Consider the following 22,051-nt stretch of genomic DNA (forward strand, 5'->3'; position numbering starts at 1 on the left):
ATTCAAGAACTCCCAACTCATCCATCTGGCATAGCTAATGCGGGGCTTTTAACCTTTGTGTGGTGCTGTATTAAATGAAATGGATAGCTGTTCAGTTCACACACACACACACACACACACACACACACACACACACACACACACACACACACACACAAACTACAGTTTCCCATCTTCATTACTGCATTTCAAAAAGTTGGATATCAGGATTGAGAAAATAGTGACATTACAGCTTTTCCTTGATCAGCCATCGTTTCTTTCCATTTGTCTCTGCTGTGAATACACGGCACAGTTTTTAATGAATGTGAACAGCGAGGACTCCCAGGTGGCCGCTGGTGCTGCAGAGTGATAATGAAAAGGGCGGATACTTTGGCGTAACTTGTCCAAGCAACGGGTTCACTCATTAATCTCGGTTTAGTGTAAATTCGGTCGGCGTTTGAAGATACGGAACTAAACATGTCGACTCTCTGAAGTCGGAGATGAGAGCAGAACCTGCGCGTGCATGGGACTCTGGAAATAACACCATTTTGGAGGAATACATTGACATCACCTTTGTGGTGGCAAACAGCTTGGTGCTGTTACTGACCTCTGTCATTGGAATTGCTGCCAACATTTTTGTGATACTGGCAGTTTATCACCAAAAGTCACTGCAAACTTCGAACAATGCCCTGGTGGTGAATCTTGCCATCATAGACATCCTGCGGTGTGTAATGGACTGCCCCATTCTCTTGACCATCGTTGTGGCTGTGCATCGGTACGGACATGTGGAGGAGATGATCTGTGATGCTCAAGTGGCCTCTTTCTCTTTCAGCTGCTGTATCCAGCTGTTAACACTGGCATGCATCAGTGCAGAAAGGTACCAGGCCATTGCACAACCCTTCAAAATTAGTCAACGAAGGAGACGGATCAAAGTGCTGATTCCTCTCACGTGGACCTTGGCGATTCTGGTGGCTGTTTTTTGTCTCATATTTGTAAAGGACTCACCCGTGCACATAAGGTGCAAAGGATTACAGAGAGAAATGTTAGCCTCCTATGACACCTTTGGACTTTACATACTGTTCCCACTGTGGGCCACCTGCTTCAGTCTTATCATTGGATTCTATGCTGGCATATTTGCCCTTGTGAGGTCACACAATCGCAAAGTATTCGACAAAGGTACTTTTCCACTTGCCAAGAAAGAAAAAACTGAAGATAAACAAAAGACGGAAGAAACCACAATTGTGGAAAATGGAAAGTCTGAGGAAAAACAGACCTCTCCACCTGCTGCCGCGGTTGAGCCAGTGACTAAAGCTGAAGCGTGTTCATCAAAGAAAGACTCTTCAACTGCTCCACTGACCCCAATAAAACCTGCACAATGTGTGTCTGGTTCAGAGAAAGAATTGATGAACACTGTGGAGATAACAGACTTGGAAACAGAACAACCGTGCCCTCCTGCAAAGCAGGTTGCAGTGCGACTGCAGACGGAAGAGAAACTATTTAAAACAGAGCAGTCCAACCCCAGTGCCACAGTGGAAGCAAAACCATCAAATGGAGGTGCCGCTGGCAGTGTTAAGAGCTCAACTACAGAGCCACAGAAGGTGTCAAGCAAATTTAACACAGAAAACCAAACCAAAGAGAAAGTGAAAACTGACAAGGCGCCCACTGAAATGACAGGAACCAGCCCCCGTGTTCCCTGCTCAGAAGATCCTGAATCTATTGCTGTTTTACAGATTAAACCGAAACAAGGCGAGGACAGAAGCGGAGGAGAAACCCCGGCTGTCACAGTAGATCAAGTTTCTTCATTACCTCCAGTCTCAGGCAATGCTGCAGAAACACAGGCTCCCAAAGATGACATGGGGGTAGATGGTGCCGTTTGCATGATGCCTTCAAAGGCAGGTAAAGAGAGAGCGAGCAAAAAGAAGGAAAGCAAAATGGCAAAGCGTGCTGGTTACATCATTGTAACCTTCCTCTTGTTCTGGCTGCCGCTGATCACGACTATCCTGGTGAATTTTGTCATTCACAAAAACAAGAATACACCGGTGAGTCATCATAGAAGCAAGGATGAAACTTTACAAGCATTTAGTTAAAAATAAAGACAAAGTGCAGTGACATCACTTTTAGGACCAAAAAACCAAGAGTGAAGTAAAGATGTGTGAAGTGTGAAGTAGTAGTTTGTTTGATGACTGACAGCTTTTACAGTCTTTTGAATGATCTGTAACATTCTCTCTTAATTCTCTGTTTTTCCAGAAAAACATCATGCAGGATGTGGAGATCCTGTCAGTGTCTGTTTCCTGTATCACATCACTTAGTGATCCCATAATATACGCTGCAGTGAACCCACAGTTCCGCACAGAATTTGACAGAATAAGAAAAAAGGTTAAAACCGCATTCACATTTAAGTGGCACTAGTTACCAGTCAATATTCATTATATAGAATTGGTCTATTCTATCTTGTTGGAACTTAATTACATTAAATGCCACACACCCAAAGTGTGATTTGTATTTAGGTATATAGGAGGTTTACTATTTTATATGCCGCTGTGTTATCTCAGATTTTATGCAGGTTGACTTCTCAGCAATTACTTAACGCTGCAGAGCTCAGGCGCTGCATGCTGTGAGAAGCAGCCTCGACCAACGCAATCAGCTCAGCGGGGAGGACGCTGCTGAGTTTTTTGTCAAACAACCGATGAGGCCTGTGCGTCTGTCTCCAGAGACCCCACAGCCTGGACCCACCACTGGGCCAGTCAGGTCCTTACATGTCCTCCAGCATCACCTAATTATCATCCCATCTCTGCTATTAGTGATGCTGTTTGAGCAATCAGGAGACAAACGTTATAAAATCAACCTAATTGTGTTTTAGTTTTTAAAAAAAGACATGGCTCATTAAGTGGATGTTTCAGTAGAGCTACAGTATTTATTCTATCCACTCAACCAAATGCACAATGTGTGATTATTCGTCCTTCCTTACCGCTTTATATATGTACTCCATGACAAGATTTGTATTTCATTAAAAGCAAAGTGTTGCAGAATTTACATAACATACCAGCCTCGTTGTGTTTTCCTTTCTCCAGTTTCCAATTTTTACTGACAAACCTCCAACAAGAAGAAGAGACATACTTTTAATAAAACAGAATTCTGCAATGACAGCATGCAAATCCTTAATTCAACCAGGTAACAGACAGAAAGAGTATGCCAACAACTGTCAACTAAATCTAGAAATTAGAGGAGCCAACTTCAAATGCAGTTGATAAAGTTCTGAGATATTTACAATATGAAAAATGTACAAAATGGCCTTTTGACATAGTGAGATCTTGACTTTGAATGTGGTGATATAACAGGAAATCAGTGGAATCGATGCTCAACCCTCTTTCATTTGGATGTACAGGTCAATACTATGCGTGTCCACATTAGGGTTAGTATTAGTTAAGTGTTGCAAAGAACATTCACTTATATCTCTACCTTGTAAGCTAACTAGTATGTACCCTGTATTTCTCTTTGATGAAAATGGCTTCGACATAGATCCATATCAGAATGTCAAATATGTAAGCTAACACATATTTTGTCGTTTTGACTTTCACTTGCACATTTCACAAACATGTCAAGATGCGTAGTATATTTTACTCATCAAGCGATGACATGGACCAGTTAATGAGTCAGTTAATGAATATTCATAACAGTTATTCATTCCTGTGGATTCATGTTTTCTGCATTTACAACAGTGAGGGGACAATAAGAAACCAGTTAATTAGGGGTTTTAAAAAACAATCTATATAACTGGGTGCTGACTGAGGTGAATGTGCACATAGATTGTTTTAATATTCACAAATATGGCCCCCGGGTAATGAATATGTGCTTTGTCATTAAAGGTCACCAAGCATGACCTTGAAACAACATCTTTTCCTCCTCTGAATCAGAAGACAACAAATACACCAACATTACATATTCAAAAATAAAGTTTTTTTTCTCAGTATGTTTAGGCAACAACGAAAAACCACGCAATCCTCAAAACACTTCCTTGCTCTTCTGTGCTTAATGCAGCAAGATCTGCTGGTCGCTTTTATTCCAAGGCAGCCGTCCACATCATTTTAATACCATGCAGAGTTTGACATCAGATGAGATCACTACTTCAAAAACACCCCCCCCCCTCTGCTAATCTTATAATCCCTCTAGATTATGGCAGGTTGATGCTCGGTGGTCCCTCTCCTCAGCATCTGGTGCTCGAGACCAGTTAGCTGATAAGATAAGCGTGACATCTACAAGGCAGATACTCGGACAATGTTGCTCTGAGAGTACGCGGTGGCGGTTATGGAGCCGTCCCCGTCCGATGAGGTCACCACGGGGGCGGACAGGCGGACCATGGAGGGAGTGATGTAAGCTTCGTCACATTTCAAGGGCACAGTCTCGTTGAGTTTGGCATTCAGGCTGGAGCGGCTGCGAGAGAGAACACAGGATGAAAGAGGGTGAGAGGCCTGACCTTGTGAATGTATTACACAAAGCCTGCATCACACAGAGTCCTTTCAGAGCGTCTATACTCTATTAAAGCCACACTTAGGAAACAGGCATTCTTCACAAAGAGGGAACGGAAAACTAGCTCATGTTGTTCATTAAGGTATATTTCAGTTTTCAATGTGGACTGCAGTCATTTCTCTATAAAGTAATAGTATAGAGGCAATGACATAATAAATGTGTTTTGTTACATGAGAACACATTTAATTGTATGTTCCCTCTTATTGCATGGGAAAATCAAATCAACTTATCAGGTTTAATGGTTAGGAATAAACAATTAGAACCACGCGCATATACAGTAAAAAAATCTTTTGATGGGTGCTGGATTATCAAAACATCACAAAAAATTAGAAAATCCACGCACTCAAAAGTTTCAGTTAAAGGAATTGACTGTGAGGTGTCGAGCACCAAGGCTCTTCCTCAGTCTTCTGACAAAGAATAAAGTTGCCATTTTAAATACCCACAATCCATTTTGAACATGTGATGTTTCAGCAATGCAACACATATACATATCATAGTAGATATATCTTAATAAATACACATAGAAAAATAGTGTGGAATCAAATCAATGGTTGATATTCAGGTTCAGACTAAACAGCCTTCATAAATACTAACTACTTGAGGTGTCTCATTCCATGTTATATAATATATGTTCAATAGTGAGAGTCAGATAAACACCATACATCAACATTCAGGCAGATGTAGAGAAAACATGTAATCAAGAGAGAACATATAGGACTCATGATGGAGGACGGAATGCATCTATGCATGAACATTTTCACACCAATATTAAAGGTAACAGATATCAGTTCACCCAAATTATGACAAGTGTAATGTGCTATAAACCATTCCTAAAAATAATAATGATAATAACCAAATTTTGGTTTTATTTGTCCATATTTTTTAGATAATTCTGCAGCCCAATAAAATTGAGGTGAATAAAAAATAAACAAGACACGGCAGCGACCCCTCTTCATAGCTACAGTGTCCTCGTTGCACTGGATAATCCACCGAACGAGCTGTCAACAGTTTTCACAGAGATTAGGGACTATAACTTCAGTACAAAGTAGTTCTAATGAAAATTATTCACAGTTCTGTGGATAGTCCAGAGTGACGGGAACACTGTCCCTGGAACGACGTGTTGTTTATCACTTCAATCATCGTCAACACAATTCTCAGAGGCAGAGGGTATAATAAAACCCAAACTATCCGCTGATACACCAGTAGGTTTATTTGCAGAGCTATGTGAAAATAAGGACATTTTCTACTTTGAGGAATTGGCCATTTTAAGACTATCACAAATATGAGATGCTGGTTTATTTTTGCCTTTACTGTCCCTGCATGGAATCAATAAAGTTTAGCTTGTCTTCTTTTACAGGATCAGTGATGTGCATGCATATGTGAGACTTTGAAATGAGAGAGAGGAAAAAAAGAGCAAAAGAGACGGCCCACCTGTTGACCACTGGTCTCTCTCTAATCTGTATGGTGCTGAGCTCCTGGTTGTTTGTGCTGGGCAGGCTGAAGCTGCTCTTCTTCCTGTGTCGTCGCGAGCAGCATGAGCTGAGCCCGTGCGGCGACGACGACAACGAGGAGGCGCGGGACCCTGACTTGTTCATCGTAGAGATCTCCATGCAGTTGGCCTGGAACGTCTGCTCGTCCACAAACTCGTGGTTCTGCGGAGAGGGAAGGCAGTGAGCGAAAATCTGGATTGGATGATGTTCATGAATCACTCTATTACAACAACGATTGGCTCTGTTAAATAATGAGTAAAGACGTTTCACGGCAGAGACGAAGCAGACTGAGCAGAATCCACAGCGAAATTGTTTAATAATTGGAAAATGAATCATCAAGGGAATAGGAAAATATTGGCCCAGATGTCCATATTAAGTGCCATCTGTGAAAACATTCACAACTGTTATCCCTGTGACAAATGAGCGTGACTTGAAGGTCAGCCTCCAAGGATGTTTCCAACTCTGCCGGCAGGTGGCAGAGTGACACCGCGGAGAATCCGATGCCATGCCCTGAATCGTGCCTCCTTTTTCTTACACCTTCGCTCTGTCACTTCTGCTCTCCTCTCTGCCATCTATAATGCACGTCATGAGAGGCTTGATGTACACATGAGCGCTGCCATCTGAATGGCATGCAGCCTTTATGGAGCTTTTCCCAGACTACAGGAAAGCCTTTTACTTGGGGGAGGATGATCTGTGACGAGGAACACTGATTTACTGCCTGCCCATGTCTCCGCACAGGGTTTAGAGCTGCAAGTGTAAAACTTGAGTCACGGCCGAGTATTAAAGAGACTTCTTGCGTCTCTAAATTATAGATAGTGTAAAACGAAGTGTGCTGGTTTGTTTGGAGGAAATAATGTTACTGACTGGCAGTCATGTTATCTTTAGCATGTTGCTGGCGAGAGGACTCAACATTTCCCAGCCCCATTTACTACTATTTTTAGCTCACATGAAATAGATTCTGCAGTTTGTGCATGAATGAAGGAACTCACTTTGTTTCTATTTGCAAAACATGGTAACAGGCTGACACTGCTAGTGATACAGCACAAACTGTTCCGGTAATGGAATGCTACATACGAGGAGCAATTTTTTACAGTGAGCCATAGCACGATAGTAGAAATGAAATATGCCAGAGTGATTTTAAGGTTTTAATTTGTGAAATAAAACAAAAAGATGGGGAGATTTTAGAGAGGGGATTTTACCGTGGTTTTCTCCAGGCAGTGCAGCAGGTGATGATGCTGGCTCTCAAAGGGAGGGCTGGCGGCCTTCCCCACCAGGGCTTTTCCTGCCTCCTTGGAGGCCTTGGAACACACAAAGTGAAAAAGAAAAAAGTAGATGAGCAGGCTCAGACTCTGGATCGGAAGAGAGTGTCAGGCAACGGCTAAGAGCTCGGTGATGTAGTGGAGAGTACGAAAAGCAGAGGGTTGAAATGCTGATCTGTAGCACGGCAGCCAATCTACTGAGAACCTAGTGAGATGGGGATGTTTTAGAGATGCATAGATACACTGACTGATTCCAACATGTTTCGCTGATGGACTTTTTTCATTCTTTCGCTGATTTAGTGAGAAAGACCAGAAAAGTCAAATTAGAGCTGAACTCATTTCAGTGCAACAGCAGTGGCACACCTAGACACAGATCGAACAGACTGCACCAAACACAGATTCCGAAACACGATCACACCACACACTTTGATGAAGCTCTGCACGGCTCTGGGATGAAAGGTATGTTGTGTTAGTCTGCATTACAACCTGGATGCTCTAGAAATAACACACAGAACACACAGCAGATCAGAAACAGAGTTTAGAGGAGATGCAGGCCGAGCCGACAGCCTCCATGGGCGACCTACTGTCCAGGAAGCCTTTGGTTTCCTCCTTCCCCTCCAAACCCTGTTGGACAGACATGCAGAGCTTGGTCATGAGTCAGTGTGACTGTAATGGCTGTGCTCCACCAGAAGGCGAGTGTGCCTGCCTGGCCCTCCTGCTGTATGGACAGAGAGAGAGTGTTGACGAAGGATGTCGATGCTGCGGCTGAGAGGTGTGATGTAAAAGAGAGGACAATCACACTGAAGCGCTGGAATGACAGCAGCCCCCCTGTGTTACAGCATGAGAAGCACCCCCTCCCCCTGTGTGTGGTGGCATGGACCCCCGAGCAGAGCGGCATGCAAGCGTCAGCGAGGCCCCGGTCAGTCAGCCCCCAAGCCGCTGCTTGGCCCCGTTACCTCCTCCAGCGAGTTGATCAGGAGCCCATTTTGTTTGTAGCGCATATAGGCATTAGTGCCTCGAATCTTCGTAGCACGGATTCTAGCAAGCCGAGTTTTCTGTTTAAACAAACAGACCTCTGTTTTAGCCTCTGACGCTTTGCTGTCACACTAATTGGCTTTGTCTCCTCCCCGGCTGCCACAGTATTTAGTAAGGAGAGGCTATGCTGGAATCTACGATTAGGAAATTCTGCATTAACAAACACTTTCAGAGAGAAATGCACATATTGCCAGTGAAAAGCTGCTGACACAAAACTCTGAAGATCATTTGTTTAGTCATTGTATCTCCCTTTCTTATTATCCCCAATGAAATATACCCAAAGCAAGTTTAGCTCACCCAATACAGACATACACAGAAGCACAATAAAAGATTATTATCCTGGGAGATAGCATTTGCCCTGTCATTCTGTTGCGTGTGGATAAGACAGGGACAGAGGAGAGGGGCAGATAGAAGCAAAATAAGGAAAGACAGAGAGAAAAAGGAAGAGAGCGGCAGAGGAAGGGCGAGAGTCAGTACCCTTTGGGCTCGTCGCTTCTCCGCCCGCTGGCTTTGGTGGTAGATTCGGCTGAAGTTTGACACTATGACAGGGACAGGCAAGGCGATGACCAGCACCCCACTCAGAGAGCATATGGACCCAAACACCTTCCCCACGATTGTTTTTGGCACCATGTCACCGTACCTGTAACACAGAGAACAGACACACAGTGAGCACACAAGCTAGAAAAACAAGAAGAGGACACATTCTTTTTAAAGAAACTGCTCTGGAGGCTTATTTTATCAAGTTAAGTTGTTGTGTGTTTAAAGTTATTTTTACTAAGTCTTGAAATAGTTACACTGACCTTGGATTATTTCACAACTTCAAATACAAAGTTGCACAATTGAAGTGGGTGAGGAATAAATAGGACTTTTGTGAAGTCTCTTCTTCCTGGCCTACTTTCTAGATGCCATCATGATGATCCCTTTTTTTCAAAAGCCTGTTTCATATATAATTACACACCTGCTGGCACTGGCTAATGCTTTCACGTTGTGACCGAACATGCTACATGTCCCCCGTGACCTCTGTTAGCCAAACAGCTTGTGAAAGATGCAGGGAGCAGTATCATGTCGAGTAAAAGCAAAAAGGGGGAGGGAGGGGTGTAGTGCCGAACCCTGAAGGGATCATTTAGGTTTGTGGGCCTCAGCAAGAGCCACTTTTGTGTTTTGTTCTTCTTTTCTCAACATAATGGACCTTGAATATTGAATGCAGATTTGCAGCAAAGCCATATTTGAACAATTCATGTTGAAAAATTAAAAGCTCTTTGTAAATGTTTCCACGACGCTGATCCGATGGTGTACCTAAGCACAAGCATGTAATTTTTCTACATCCTGCAAATTGTGAACAGGCTACATTCAGCATGAAAAGATTAATGGTTGTATGTGTCATATGTGACTGAATCATCTCCATTAACGGGATTAATACGCCTCTCTTCTCTCGGGCGGTCAGACCCGCCTGTGCTTGAGCTAAAATCAAACTGTCTTCATGATCTCACGTTCTTTACATTAGCAGACACCTCCGGAGGCACTTTACAGACATTACAACCTCGACTAACACTCTAACATTCATCCACAAACATTTATACTCTCACAGAGAGAGATAATTATCATTCAACATCACAAATCATAAAAGGAAAAAACATAAGGCAGCAAGTCCTGATTTCTCTGAGGCACAAGCCTGCAAATTATACACACAAATCATGTGAAGATATCCTGCATGTTCATGGACGGCCCTCTGCTGGTTAGGCAGCACTGGGTTCTCAAAACAGGTGGAAATGAATGATTGAGCGTGTATGTTTTCCCTTTTTCCTAAATATCCCTGTATGTGCCGGAGAGGACCATGCAGTCCTCCAGATTGCAGGTGGGTGAGATGAATGATCAAGACCCTAATGCGCAAATGACCTGAGAAGACCATTACCTCCGGAGAGTAAGATGAATGCAGGTAGGAAAGGACATCAGCATTGCTCAGTGGCTGTGACAGCAGATCTCTCAAGTGAGGCAGGGTAATGTGAATGTATCGCTACACGGCAGGTTGACTATTTCATAAATGAAGTTGTCTAATGCCCACGGACGTCTGCTTGAGTCATTAGCCTCCGGTTCCTATCACGTCGGGCTCAAACAGCTCGGGCTTTTACAGAGCTTGGGCGGGAAGATGTAAAAGTGGACATTTTAATATCACGCTTGATGGGACCTCATGTACAACAGTTTGCTTTCAAGTTGAGTAATCTCTCACGGATGTCATTAGTTTTACAGTTCATTACAGGTCAAGTCGTTTTCCTGCGAAGTCACAGATGAAGCCGAACGCCAGGTGTCAATTATACATTCTGAAAGTACTGTTGATAGCCTATTAAGAGATCCACATAAAAATGCAGGGCTGCATTGCCTCATATAAATGTGACTGCTCACATATGGTTTATTCCAATTGAAGGAGCGGTGAGATGCTGCTGCCGGATGTGAATATAAGTCTGAACAGTCAACTGTGGAATACAATGTATTGCAGTTCTTTCGGCAAGCATCGTCTTTTGAAAGCAAAGCATAGTGGTGAGCAGGTGAAAAAAAAGCGTACTCTGGAGAGGGGCACTAACAGTGATGGATTGTTCATAAGGGGGAAGCTGAGATACACAAAGCTCTGCCTCCTGGATGATGGCAGAGGTAGGAATTAACAGCGGCGAGAGATTAAAGTAATGTTCCTGCTTTGTTCTTGTTGTCTCTGACTACCAGGTACCCACGTTCGCTACCCTGAACTGACATGGGAGAGACACAAAGATGGATGGCCAGATCTTTATCCACCCTGCAGAGGAGGAAGAGGGGTGTCGGAATGACTGAGTATCAATTCCCCAGTTCCACCCACCTGAAACCATACTGTGCCTACACTCTCGCCACTCTTAAAAACAGCGCATCCTGTGTGGAATACCGTGCGATGACAGCATTGCAGATGAAGCCCAGCGCAGTGAGAGAGATAGAGAGAAAGAGAGAGAGAGAGTGGGGGTTCGCTTCAGACATTGTAGGAGAAATGTCAAGACTAAAGAATATTTGAATTCCAGAAACGGGAAATGAACGTCCCCCGTCCGGCATGGATAATAGACCAATCAAACATTAATGAGTCCCTGTATCAACCTGCGTGGCAGAGTTTGTGCAGCTGACCTTAAAAGTGGTGCGGTATTCCATCAAGGGATGGTCAGAGACAGATTTCTGTACATGACCTCACTGCCTCCCAGCGAGCACCGACACCAAAAAACATGGACACGCCCAAGACACACATGGACACACACAAGCAGACAGTCATATAGTGTGTGTGTGTGTGTGTGTGTGTGTGTGTGTGTGTGTGTGTGTGTGTGTGTGGATGTGCCCGTGTGCATGCGCATGTTTATGTGTGTATTGTGTGTGTGTGTGTGTATGTGCACACAGGCTTTGTGTGTGTGTGTGTGTGTGTGAGAGAGAGAGAGTGCATGTCTATTGGTGTGTGTGTGTATGTTTGTGTTTGTAAGTGTGTGTTAATGTACGCTTAAGCCATGTGTGCACGTGTAATGTGTGTGCATGTGCATGTATGTGCGCACATGTGCATTTGCATACAATGTGTGTGTGTGCCTGTGTAATGTGTGCTTGTGTAATGTGTGACTTTGTGTGGGAAGGCCTTTAATTTGACATCTACTTAAACCAAACCCTCTTCCCAAAAAAGCAATCTTGTTCCCTAATTGTCTTCCAGAAGCCTGAGTCGGAAATCTGATCAGCCATCTGGTTCGAGGGAAGGGACAAAAAATAAAAATACACATATCTTGATGACTTTACATACATTTAATTTGTTTTGTTTCTTTTCTTAGAAAAGGACAAATCTTTTTTCTCCAATCAAACAAAATGTTTTCAGGCAAAATGAGAATAAATTGTAAAAACCTGACCTTTTTGTGGTCATCAGAGCTGCTACATCTGCTGCACACAGACAAACCAGCCTACTAAAGTGTTTGGGGGTTGGCAGGACACAGGCAACACTTTCCTACAAACCTCTCTGAAGTGAGAACAAGCTCAAGTTTTTGATGTAATCATAGAGGTCTGAAGTAAGTCCCACTGTGCCACCAACTCACTCGCATGCCAGTTGAGATCATCGCCAACAGCTTAGCAGTGCTGACAATTAGGATCCAAGAAGGATTGTGGCAGATCTTTCAGCTGAGAGGGCTTTGTCAACAGCGTTCAAATCCAATCATCCACTGGCACCTCTGTCATAGCGAATTCTAGCTTCCTCTTCCTGGGTTTTACTGTGAAATCGCCTCTTGCAGAAATATCTCTAGTAAAGTGCATTAACAAAGGCAAAGGGAAAGATAGATGCTGGCAGTTTTCAATTCCACTGATGCGGGCGATCAAGGTCAAGGTGTTCAAATGAAGACAAATCCTGTGATGAAGGAACTAAAGCTGCCGGGCTGCAATGAACCTTCCCATTAAAATCATCATGGGAACGACATTAAATGTCTATTTCATCAAACTGCACTTTGATATACTCCTTTGATGTTTCGATGAGAAGCAATGGAATGAAACAAATTTGATTAATACATTAAGCATTTTGACTGATCAGCTGATTGGAATGGAGATGAATTAAGCGCACTGTCCTATCACAATGCAGCATCTATCCGCCTTGTTTCATGGCCGTAATTACTGAGGGGCCTGCAATCTCATAATCTGAATCTCAAATTAATTTCAATCTCACCTTGTTCCATGAGACTGGTTTATTTTCACATCCTGTTCAGCGTTTGTTTCTTATTATCTGGGAAATTGTCCTAAAACACATCCGTTGGAATCACTGACAACTGTTAAGTCACAGTGAACTTACTAAGCGATGCTCATTGAGATAGTAAAACAAGACATTAATTTGAAAAAGCAAGAAAAAAATGTAAAGGTCAACACATTTAAATCTGACACAGCATTACTGTCTTTTTAATCAAAAAGATAATGACTTCTAACCTGCATCAAGTATCCACAGCTTGTCTTAATCCTGTGAATGCATGGTTTTCTGTTTGACCTTCACCAAACACACAAAGCTCCCCATCAGTGCTTTCTGAGGTAATTCACTCATTCAGTTTCACAGTCCAGTGACTTCCACTGCACAGATAATCCCTCAAAACCTATGAGACTGAAAACTGTCAATTATCGTGAAACTCTGATACCGTCACTGACTGTACCAATCAAAAGTTGATAATGACACAGAGAGGCCTTAAAATCGAGCCGGGACATCGGGACGAAGGAAAGGTCGGGAAGTATCAGATACTATATCAGCAGAAGTGACACCTGAGTCGGGCGTGATGTGAAACTTAAAGCTACTGCAGCAAAGAGTGTCAGAGTGGACCAAACATTAAAATCTTATCTAGATACAGACTTGACAAAGAGGCGATGAAGCCTTACGCTGACCAAACTAGAAAGGCTCCATTTATTACAAGCCATGACAAGGAGCAAATGGAGCAATGCTCCTCGACAATACGGTTCTCTGTACCTTCTCCACAAGGCTGAGAGAACACAGTATTCATCCTTGCTGACAGTTAAATAATAGATGTACCACAAAAATGTAATTTTCCTCCTGAACTCCATCATGCTCATACAACTATGAATTTAGAATCTCAAGAAAATGGATTATACTGCCTGCATGTCATACAGGCATACTAATATGAGTGACAAGATGATATAAATTTTTCTGGGGTGCATTTGTGAAGACCACAAGATTTATAGAGTACTGCAGGAGAGGTCTTGAGGGTGGTTATGTCATATTAAGAGCCTTCATAAAAAATTTAGTTCATAAAAACAAGAAGGGCTATATGATCATTCTTTTCTGTGCCAGAAGAATTTGTGAATCTGACCACCAAGAACAGAAAGAGAAATGCTGCAAACACAGAACACTGCATTTACACATTAACAAGAGTAAGTGATGCTCAGTTGAATAAAGGAAAACACTCATTCGTGTGCTATATATAATGTTTTTATATTATTGATGAACCAAATGTAAATCTGTTTTGTGTTTTGGTCGGCATGTTAAAATATTGAGTACATTTTCCACCATGAACACACTGTAACACAGAGCAAATACATTTTTGTTATTCCAGAGAGAACCGCATCTTCACATGGTGTCAAACACCTTGCAAGATTTTTTTCAATACAGTCGCACAACTACTGTACGAACCACTGCAATGCAATCCTCAGGGAGGTATACCAGAAGTTTTCTGAATCAGGAGCACAATAAATGAACATGATCTCCAACATGATCCCTAAATACCAAGTATCATTCCTGATGTTTGGCACTGCATCTCTGGCTACAGGCCTGGGAGCACAACATCCAAAACGCTGCCTCTCTTGGGTTTGGACACCAAGGAGTGATGGGATTAAGAGTGTGTGGGCTGATAGGACTCTGCTCCGATGCTATCCCTCAGATATACATCATTATAGATGGGGGAATCCCAAAGGCGCTGGGATTAGCCCGCTAGACTTTCACTGCAGGTGATAAGGGAGAGAAGGAGAGGCTGGCAGAACTACACAACATAATGGGGAGATGGGAAAGCAGAGATAGGAGGAGAGCCAGCGGACCGCACTGCCTGGTGTAATGCGTGTGGTAGGAAACACAGAGAGCTTGAGCATGAGTAACTGCGAACAATAGCTACAGGGAAGGACAACTTCGAGATAGGGGAACTTCACCAACTCTGGGCGGAAAAAAAACATAGGGTGCATTGTTCTGACTAGATGTTGAAATGTAATAAGATGAAGTGTGGTGCAGATGTGAGATTTCATTTTTTTATGCTTTCCGTAATCCAATGGAGATCTCGTCTCTGCAGATTTGTGAAAGGCAGTGGGCAGAGCTGAAGGTTAGCACGTGACAGACGTTACATGCCAGTCGGTGTTAAAACATTGTAAATGTAGACTTTGTGGTGCAGCGATGTCAACGTGGTTTCGATCTTCCATTTGACTGTTCACCCAGGAATCTCAGCAACTGCACACAGCCAATGAAGGACAGTGAAATTCCTTTCATTTATCTATGCAGATGCAGATAAACCATATAGAATAATCCCCCACGTATAGCTCAAGCAAAGGCACCTCAGCTCTCTCTCGCTCATATATCAAACATGTATTCCCTCAGCACTCCAAATCCCAGCTTAACCCTCACCCTACGAAAACCAGGCGGCTAGTTATCACCGCGGCTTTGACATTAGCATGCACGCCCTCTCTCATTTGGGAGATCTTCTTAAGAGTCAGGGATGATAAAAAGCTTTCCTCTCTACTGCTCTTCCATTCCTGACTTTGACTCACCCTTCCTCTGCCTGGACCTGCCCGCCTCTAACTATGAGTTGAAGATGAAACGCTTCATTCCCTTTCTTTTTCTCCTCCTTTTCTATTATCATGCAGTGCTAACGCCGCCCTGCTTGACATTTCTCTTTTCTTCTGCTCTTCTACTGTCTCAGTCTACACCTGCTGACTCTTGAAAAACAACTGCTGTCCTATGCAGAAAAGTACCCCGATTTCAGTGCTCTTATATGCCAAGTCACATCTACTTTGGCTCTTCAGTGTCATGATAACAACCAATTCCTTGTGGCAATTTCTTTTAACTACTGCATGAATGGCCTATCAGTATTACAGGAAGTTTTACTGGGGTTAAGTTTCCACATAAAATAGCATTCCTTCCTGCAAACACAAATGGGAGAAAAATAATTTGGGCATGTCAGTGGGAGGTGTGGATGGGGCAAATCTTGAATCGCTCAGGCGCGAGATGAAACCAGAGTAAACTCAGTCAAACATTGTTTAAAGTCTAATTTGTCATTCCATGTGTAGATTTCTGCAAGCCTCCTAACATTACTTCAGAAAGCCAGGGGCTAAAAATATATTCCCACAACGTCAGTATAATACTTTGATAATGCAATTACACTGCTTCGTGGCTGAATAGGGAGGGCAAAGGAACATGAAAGTGGGTTCGGAAGCACGAAGGGGCGCCGGAGCTATGGATTATGAGAGAAGTTGATAATGAAATGAAATCATCAGACACTCAAGAGATTATGCTAATGAACTCATTCCATATTCATCACTGTTTAATCGGCATGCGGATGTGAGGAGGCATTTTCTTTAACACCAAAGGATTAGATTGATAAGGGGGTGAGTTATGTCACCTATGGCACGTGGAGGCCTGAGGTGGGGTTAATGGTGAAAACGCTAACAAATGACCAATTAAGAGAATACATTTGAGAAAGGAAAGCAGTAGTAACAGCAGTAGCTATTAGAAGTTGTTGTAGCTGATTGTTATTTTTATTGCATTGGACAATGTAAAATCCTAGTCCCAGAAAGTTAGAAAAAAGCACTTGCAAAAGCAGAATCTGGATGATACAACAACACCAGATCAGACAGACCTCTTACTGAAACATACTGTACATTAGAAACTATGCTATAGGTCAACTAGTATTGAGCAGATGAGATTTCAAAGTGACCCCTGTAACCTTTGCAGTGTGCTCAGGTGCTGTAGGAGAACCAGACAACATGAAAGGTCTTGTGGATTTGTGCCTCTGTGCTGAAAAGAGGAACTGGTCCAGGAGCCTCATCACATTGACAGCAGATTAGTGCTCTGCAGCGCCAGAGCAGACGGTGCAAGATTAACTTTGATGTGCGATTCCACACAGAGCAGCCGCTGGATATCAGCTCTCTCCACCAAATGGCCCCTTAACTCTGGGTTTGCAGCATGTGCATTCATGAGCTACAGTATCTAAAAATCTGCTTTTAATGGTAGAGAACAGTTTCACCAGGTTTTGACCTAAATGGATTTATGGTCTTGGTAGTATTTTATCCACCATAAAGAAACATGTTTTGCTTTCTGGCTTAAATGTTCCTGTTTTATCCATAAGCCGTCATGGCATGTATCTACATATTGTTTTCAGCATTTAATTAATTGCTTTTTTGATTAAAAATGCACACACAAAACTCATTTGAGGATCAGTGCTACTAAGCCCATTAAAACAGCTACATAATGTTTTGTATGAATACGCAATATTGCTAGAGCAATCAACTGTTTAAACTATTGAGTTTAAATGTAAAAAAAAAAAAATTGAAAATGCCCATCACTGTTTCCAGACCTGATGGGAAGGTGATGTCTTGACCAAAACCCCAGAGGTTATTTAATTTCCAAATATAAAAGACAAAGAAAATTGGTGAATGGTTTGATATTAAGATTAAGATTAAGATTCGTTTTATTGTCATGTTGCATGCACAGTAAATTACACACAATGGAAATTTACCTTGCTCTCCCTCAGATCACACACACACACACAACACATGCATTACAGAGGGAGAGCAACATGTCTGAGCCTCATTTGTTAATGAATTCATCTTCATGACAACGGTGCAAACTCTAGTGATGAAGACTGCGTGACAGGAATGAGTGGACCTTACATTGGGATTGTTGTGTCAAGGTCCAGTTTATATTTACTGATTTATTGTATGGGCAACATCTGCAGTCTCTGGAAAGATTAATGTCAAGTCAAAAGTTAAAAAAAAGTAAAAACCCCATACACCAAATATATTCCAAGAATATGGAGGAGAGGAAAAGTCTCAGGATAATTAAAGGTTTAGGGGAAAGGGATTGATTTTCCTCATGCTCAACACTAGAAAACTTTTTGATTCTGTTTGAGTTGCAACTTTAAATTGTCTATATCAGCTTTTTACACCAAACAGCTGCAACTACTCATTTTCAGGGTTGCTATTTGTACAAATCTACACACACCTGCGGGATAGATAGATATATTGCCTTGAATAGCATATTGAAAGTAGACCTCAATACAGAAATGGCCTCGGCCTGTTCTTCAGAGTGTCTTTGAAACAAACGTCAAGGTACAAATTCCTGCCGTTTAAAAGAAACTGCTGCAAGTTCAAAAGAAACACTTCAAAACCCCACAGTGAAACTGGGGAGACTAGTGAAGGCCAGGATGAGACAGAAAGAGTGCTGAAGCATAAAAATGTAGTGAGAGCTCTCTCTGAGAATTTGGACAGCAGCCAGACCGGCGACAGGAGTGAGCCCAGATAACAGTGAGTCAGTGAGTACCAGGAACCAGCAAGAACCTGTGGGGAAGTGTTGGGAAGAGCTGCATCTATTCTAACAGCTGCTGACTGGCCCCTGGGGCAGAGCAGAGCTGCTTGCTGCAGCCATATCCACCATCTCCCCATCTGCAACACGCTACTTCATGCGCATGGGGACATCATTACTTTTTCCATTTCACTCCATGAGATTTCTCTTGTCAAATCAAAAAAATGACATGAAAAATAATAACTCAGGGCCATGGCAGAACAACAGCTTCAACACCAAAAGGTCGTTTTGCAGATGGAAATTGGTCTTGCATCCACACAATCTGTCCGTCATCAGTGGGGTTATTGCTGCGTCTGCTTTCACAGCAGGGGTGGCCAGAGCCTGAATTGAACTGATCCTGGGCCAGTGGGAGAAAGCATGTGTACTTAATGACACAACTCCCATTATTTATAACTCCAGTATGTTTGTCACTGCAGAGGACAAGCCTCCTGATGAATAACGATGTTAACACTCGGGAGGCAGGTGCTGGAGCAAAGCTATGGCTCCGCCGCAGACAGCGTATTCAAATGTACTGTTAAGAGTTTTGACTGAATGAAGGTTATTCATTTTAATCACACTACAGCACACCCCTCTCTCCCCCCCTCTGTCCCAGGGGGTTGCTATATTTAAGCACTTTTCATTTCTTCTCCTTTTTTTGGTCTTGGCTGATGGCAAGGCAATTGCTTTGTGGGATGTCTGCCCTTGAAGAATCAGACAACAGAAGGAGATATTTATACATACTGTAGATGTGGAGCGAGAGCAAGCTGCATCAGATTCGGTACCTTCCTGTTTGACTGCGCAGTGGTAAGAAATCAAATCTTTGGCTTTTTTTTACTGACCACTTTTTAGCTTTTATTTCCCTTTTTTGTTGTTTCCCCTTCAGATACAGAAACAGAGGGGGTGTTGGTTTTGTACCTGCACTATAAGGGTAGCTGTCTGTCCTCAGGGAGAGAGGAGGAGTTTAGTAATGTCTCCCATTTCTCCCTTTCATTCACCCGCTTTCTAATTGGACTTCTCCATCTGTTGTGGCCTACACATTGTCTTCTGGGGTTGTTACGGCTAAAACATCCTATCAAACACACAAATGCATTTGGGACAGTCTTCTTGGCATGCTGTCATAGCAGAGTGTGTGTGTGTGTGTGTGTGTGTGTGTGTGTGTGTGTGTGTGTGTGTGTGTGTGTGTGTGTGTGTGTGTGTTTGATGTATAATCAGAAGACCAGCAGCGTACAGCATGGAGATAAGTAGATATACAGTATACGCGCCACCCTGATATAAAGCTGGCAGGATTGGCTACTTGGAAAATTAATCTATCAGCACACAGCAGATCTCTTGGAGGCGAGTGACATACTTTAATAAGTATTATTTCATCAGATGACAATGTTGACAGATGCCTGAAAACATAGTGTCAGTATTATTGACTCTAGGCACATAAACTTAATATTTTTCGTCTGCAGTCCCCAAAGATGTCTAGGAAACACAAAAGGATTTTTAAAGTTCAAAAAATGGCAACATCTTTGGATTCTCTTCCAATTCCCTCCTGGACTAGTTAATGATATGGGAGATTGTGTTGCTCAAGCTTGTCACTCTTTTACGTCCTATTGACTGGGAGTTGAACGCTCAGGATCGAGGAGTAGGACGATGTGTTTGTGGTAATGATCACAGCCCATTAACTTTGATGGTTGCCATTTCATAGAAAAGACAATGAGAGCTGGGAACGGTAGCAGTGCAGCTTGTTTTCTGTCACAAACATGTGTACACAAAATCGTGGGGGGAAGAGCTCTGAGGAGTAAAATGCAGCAAAGTCCACACAGAATTGATTTCTGGATCCAAATGAGACAACCTCACCTTTGGAGGTAATTGAATGTCACATTAGAGAGGCAGTTGGCGGGATCTTTCTCGCAGGATGCTCGGCCGTGATTCCCCTGTGACTTCCAAAAGACAGCGAGGAGCGGAGCATCCAGCATCACCACCAGCAGATACATCAGGAATATAAATGTTGTGTCTGTCATGTGTGTTTCCCAGCATGTGACACTGAGACAGTATGTGCAAGTAAAGGAGATTGAGCTGCATCTGAAATTAATTGCATTGCCTTAATGCTAACTGTCTGGGTGGGTTTCCTCTCTGCCCAACTCTCTTGTCTTTGCTTACCAGCCCAAATGTGTGGCTCGGTAAAAACAGGACACACTCCATTTGTCTGTGGCTATTATGTAAAGATAGGGCCATGGATGCCAGAAATCCAACTCTTAAGCTCCTCCACAGGGATTATAGACAATTGGCTAAGAGGAAAAATACAAATAATCACCTGTTTATAGTTCTCCTCTAATACTTTGAAAAAAAGCAAAAATCCTCCCATGCAAATGCAATCATTTCAGGTGAGATATCCCTGTATAGGGCGCCTGCAGGGAGACAAACAGACAGGAAATCCCTTAGGTGAGAGCTGAGCTCATACTTCAATAATGCCTAGACAAACATAACTATCTGCATAGTATTCATCAATCCCATTGTAAATAAAGCTTTTAAATTGTTGCAGTTTTTAAATCAGTAGAATCCAACCAGTACAATATCAGAGGCTGTTGACAGGAGAGAATTAGTCATTTATTTATTTTAACATTCAACTTTAATATGCTGAGACCTGGTCACCTAACATACCCCCTGCAATCTGTATTCACTACCAGCATATAACCTTTGAAAAGAAATAAACTGAATTGATTAAGTGTTTTGGTATTTTAACATTTTCCCAACTATGGCTCAGAAGAATGTGAGGCCTCATTTATAACCGTTGCAAACGATAAAAACAAACTTGACAGGAGAATGTGCTTACCAAAAGTTTGGAGACGGCAAAATGACAATGCAGATGAACTGAAGCCAGATTATTGATTTCATCATTAACATTTAAACCAACAGCGTTATTTATGCTTGCTTGACATATCTGTTCCATATTAACCTTCATATGAAAATATATAAAACAACCTTTAGAAAATAACATTCAGATACCATTAAACAGCAGAGTCCTCAATAGTTTTTAATATCTTCCAACATTGTGTGTATATCATCAAGGACGAGTGTGTGTAAAATCACTGTGCCATCAGGCGCACTGGAGATCACTCACAAAAAAATTAAGAAAAGCTATTCACTTTCAAACTTCCATTGCCAAATAATATCCCAGAGTGGAGGTTAGGATCTACTGATGTGTGAAGTAATCAGTCCGATACTGCTCTAAATATATAAACACTGCGGTGAGACTCATGCGTAATGCTGCGTGATGGATGCATGAGAATGGAAGGATGAGGAGGAAACGAGTGTTCAGTGATCACAAATGTTTTGTCCCATGAAGATGACTGATCAGCTGATATAGATTCTATAGATCTGTGATCTTGGACCTTTGAATTAAGTCCAGGAACTGAACCATCCCAATACAAACACAAGAGTTCACAACTCTGGTTTATTAGCCAACAGATCTGTGTATGATTAACTTTGTATAATATTTACCTTTCAATGAAGAGCCTCTTTTAATCATTTTTTAAAAAATCAGTTAAATTTGATAGATTGGGGACATCACAGCTGTCTCTGAATTTAATAATCCTGCAGTTTTGGATGATTAAAAGACGTATAGGTGATACACCAAGTTCCCTCACATTCTGACAGTGTGAAGCAATTCTTTTTCTGCCTCCACCTTTGAATTAGATTTTTTTTATTTTATT

The 22,051-nt window shown here is 42.3% G+C and overlaps 2 protein-coding genes across 4 annotated transcripts in view; one reads left to right on the forward strand and one right to left on the reverse strand.

Moving 5' to 3' along the window:
* The first annotated feature begins 479 nt into the window (after positions 1-479).
* Positions 480-2,388, forward strand: LOC109624677 (dopamine D2-like receptor). Its single transcript, XM_020079535.2, has 2 exons — positions 480-2,018; positions 2,227-2,388. Exons 1-2 carry the CDS (start codon positions 480-482, stop codon positions 2,386-2,388), a joined length of 1,701 nt encoding a protein of 566 aa, XP_019935094.2.
* Positions 2,389-3,082: 694 nt separating this feature from the next.
* LOC109624676 (A-type voltage-gated potassium channel KCND2-like) overlaps positions 3,083-22,051 on the reverse strand; it is a 34,554-nt gene continuing 15,585 nt past the window's right edge. For 2 of the 3 annotated variants that reach the window (XM_069528722.1, XM_020079534.2), the window contains 5 exons: positions 8,768-8,930; positions 8,212-8,310; positions 7,196-7,294; positions 5,938-6,158; positions 3,083-4,410 (listed from right to left, as the gene is read on the reverse strand). In XM_069528722.1, the coding sequence (XP_069384823.1) occupies positions 4,233-4,410; positions 5,938-6,158; positions 7,196-7,294; positions 8,212-8,310; positions 8,768-8,930 (760 nt within the window). In that variant the 3' untranslated portion in view covers positions 3,083-4,232. The remainder of the gene's footprint in view (positions 4,411-5,937; positions 6,159-7,195; positions 7,295-8,211; positions 8,311-8,767; positions 8,931-22,051) is intronic. The other variant, XM_020079533.2, reaches the window with a different exon arrangement.

Source organism: Paralichthys olivaceus, chromosome 7, assembly GCF_024713975.1.
Source record: "Paralichthys olivaceus isolate ysfri-2021 chromosome 7, ASM2471397v2, whole genome shotgun sequence".
Taxonomy (NCBI): Eukaryota; Metazoa; Chordata; class Actinopteri; order Pleuronectiformes; family Paralichthyidae; genus Paralichthys; species Paralichthys olivaceus.

Coding starts and splice junctions, on each gene's coding strand:
- LOC109624677 (XM_020079535.2), top strand. CDS start 480: ATGAGAGCAGAACCTGCGCGTGCATGGGACTCTGGAAATAACACCATT. Junction 2,019..2,226: donor ACAAAAACAAGAATACACCG/GTGAGTCATCAT, acceptor CTGTTTTTCCAG/AAAAACATCATGCAGGATGT.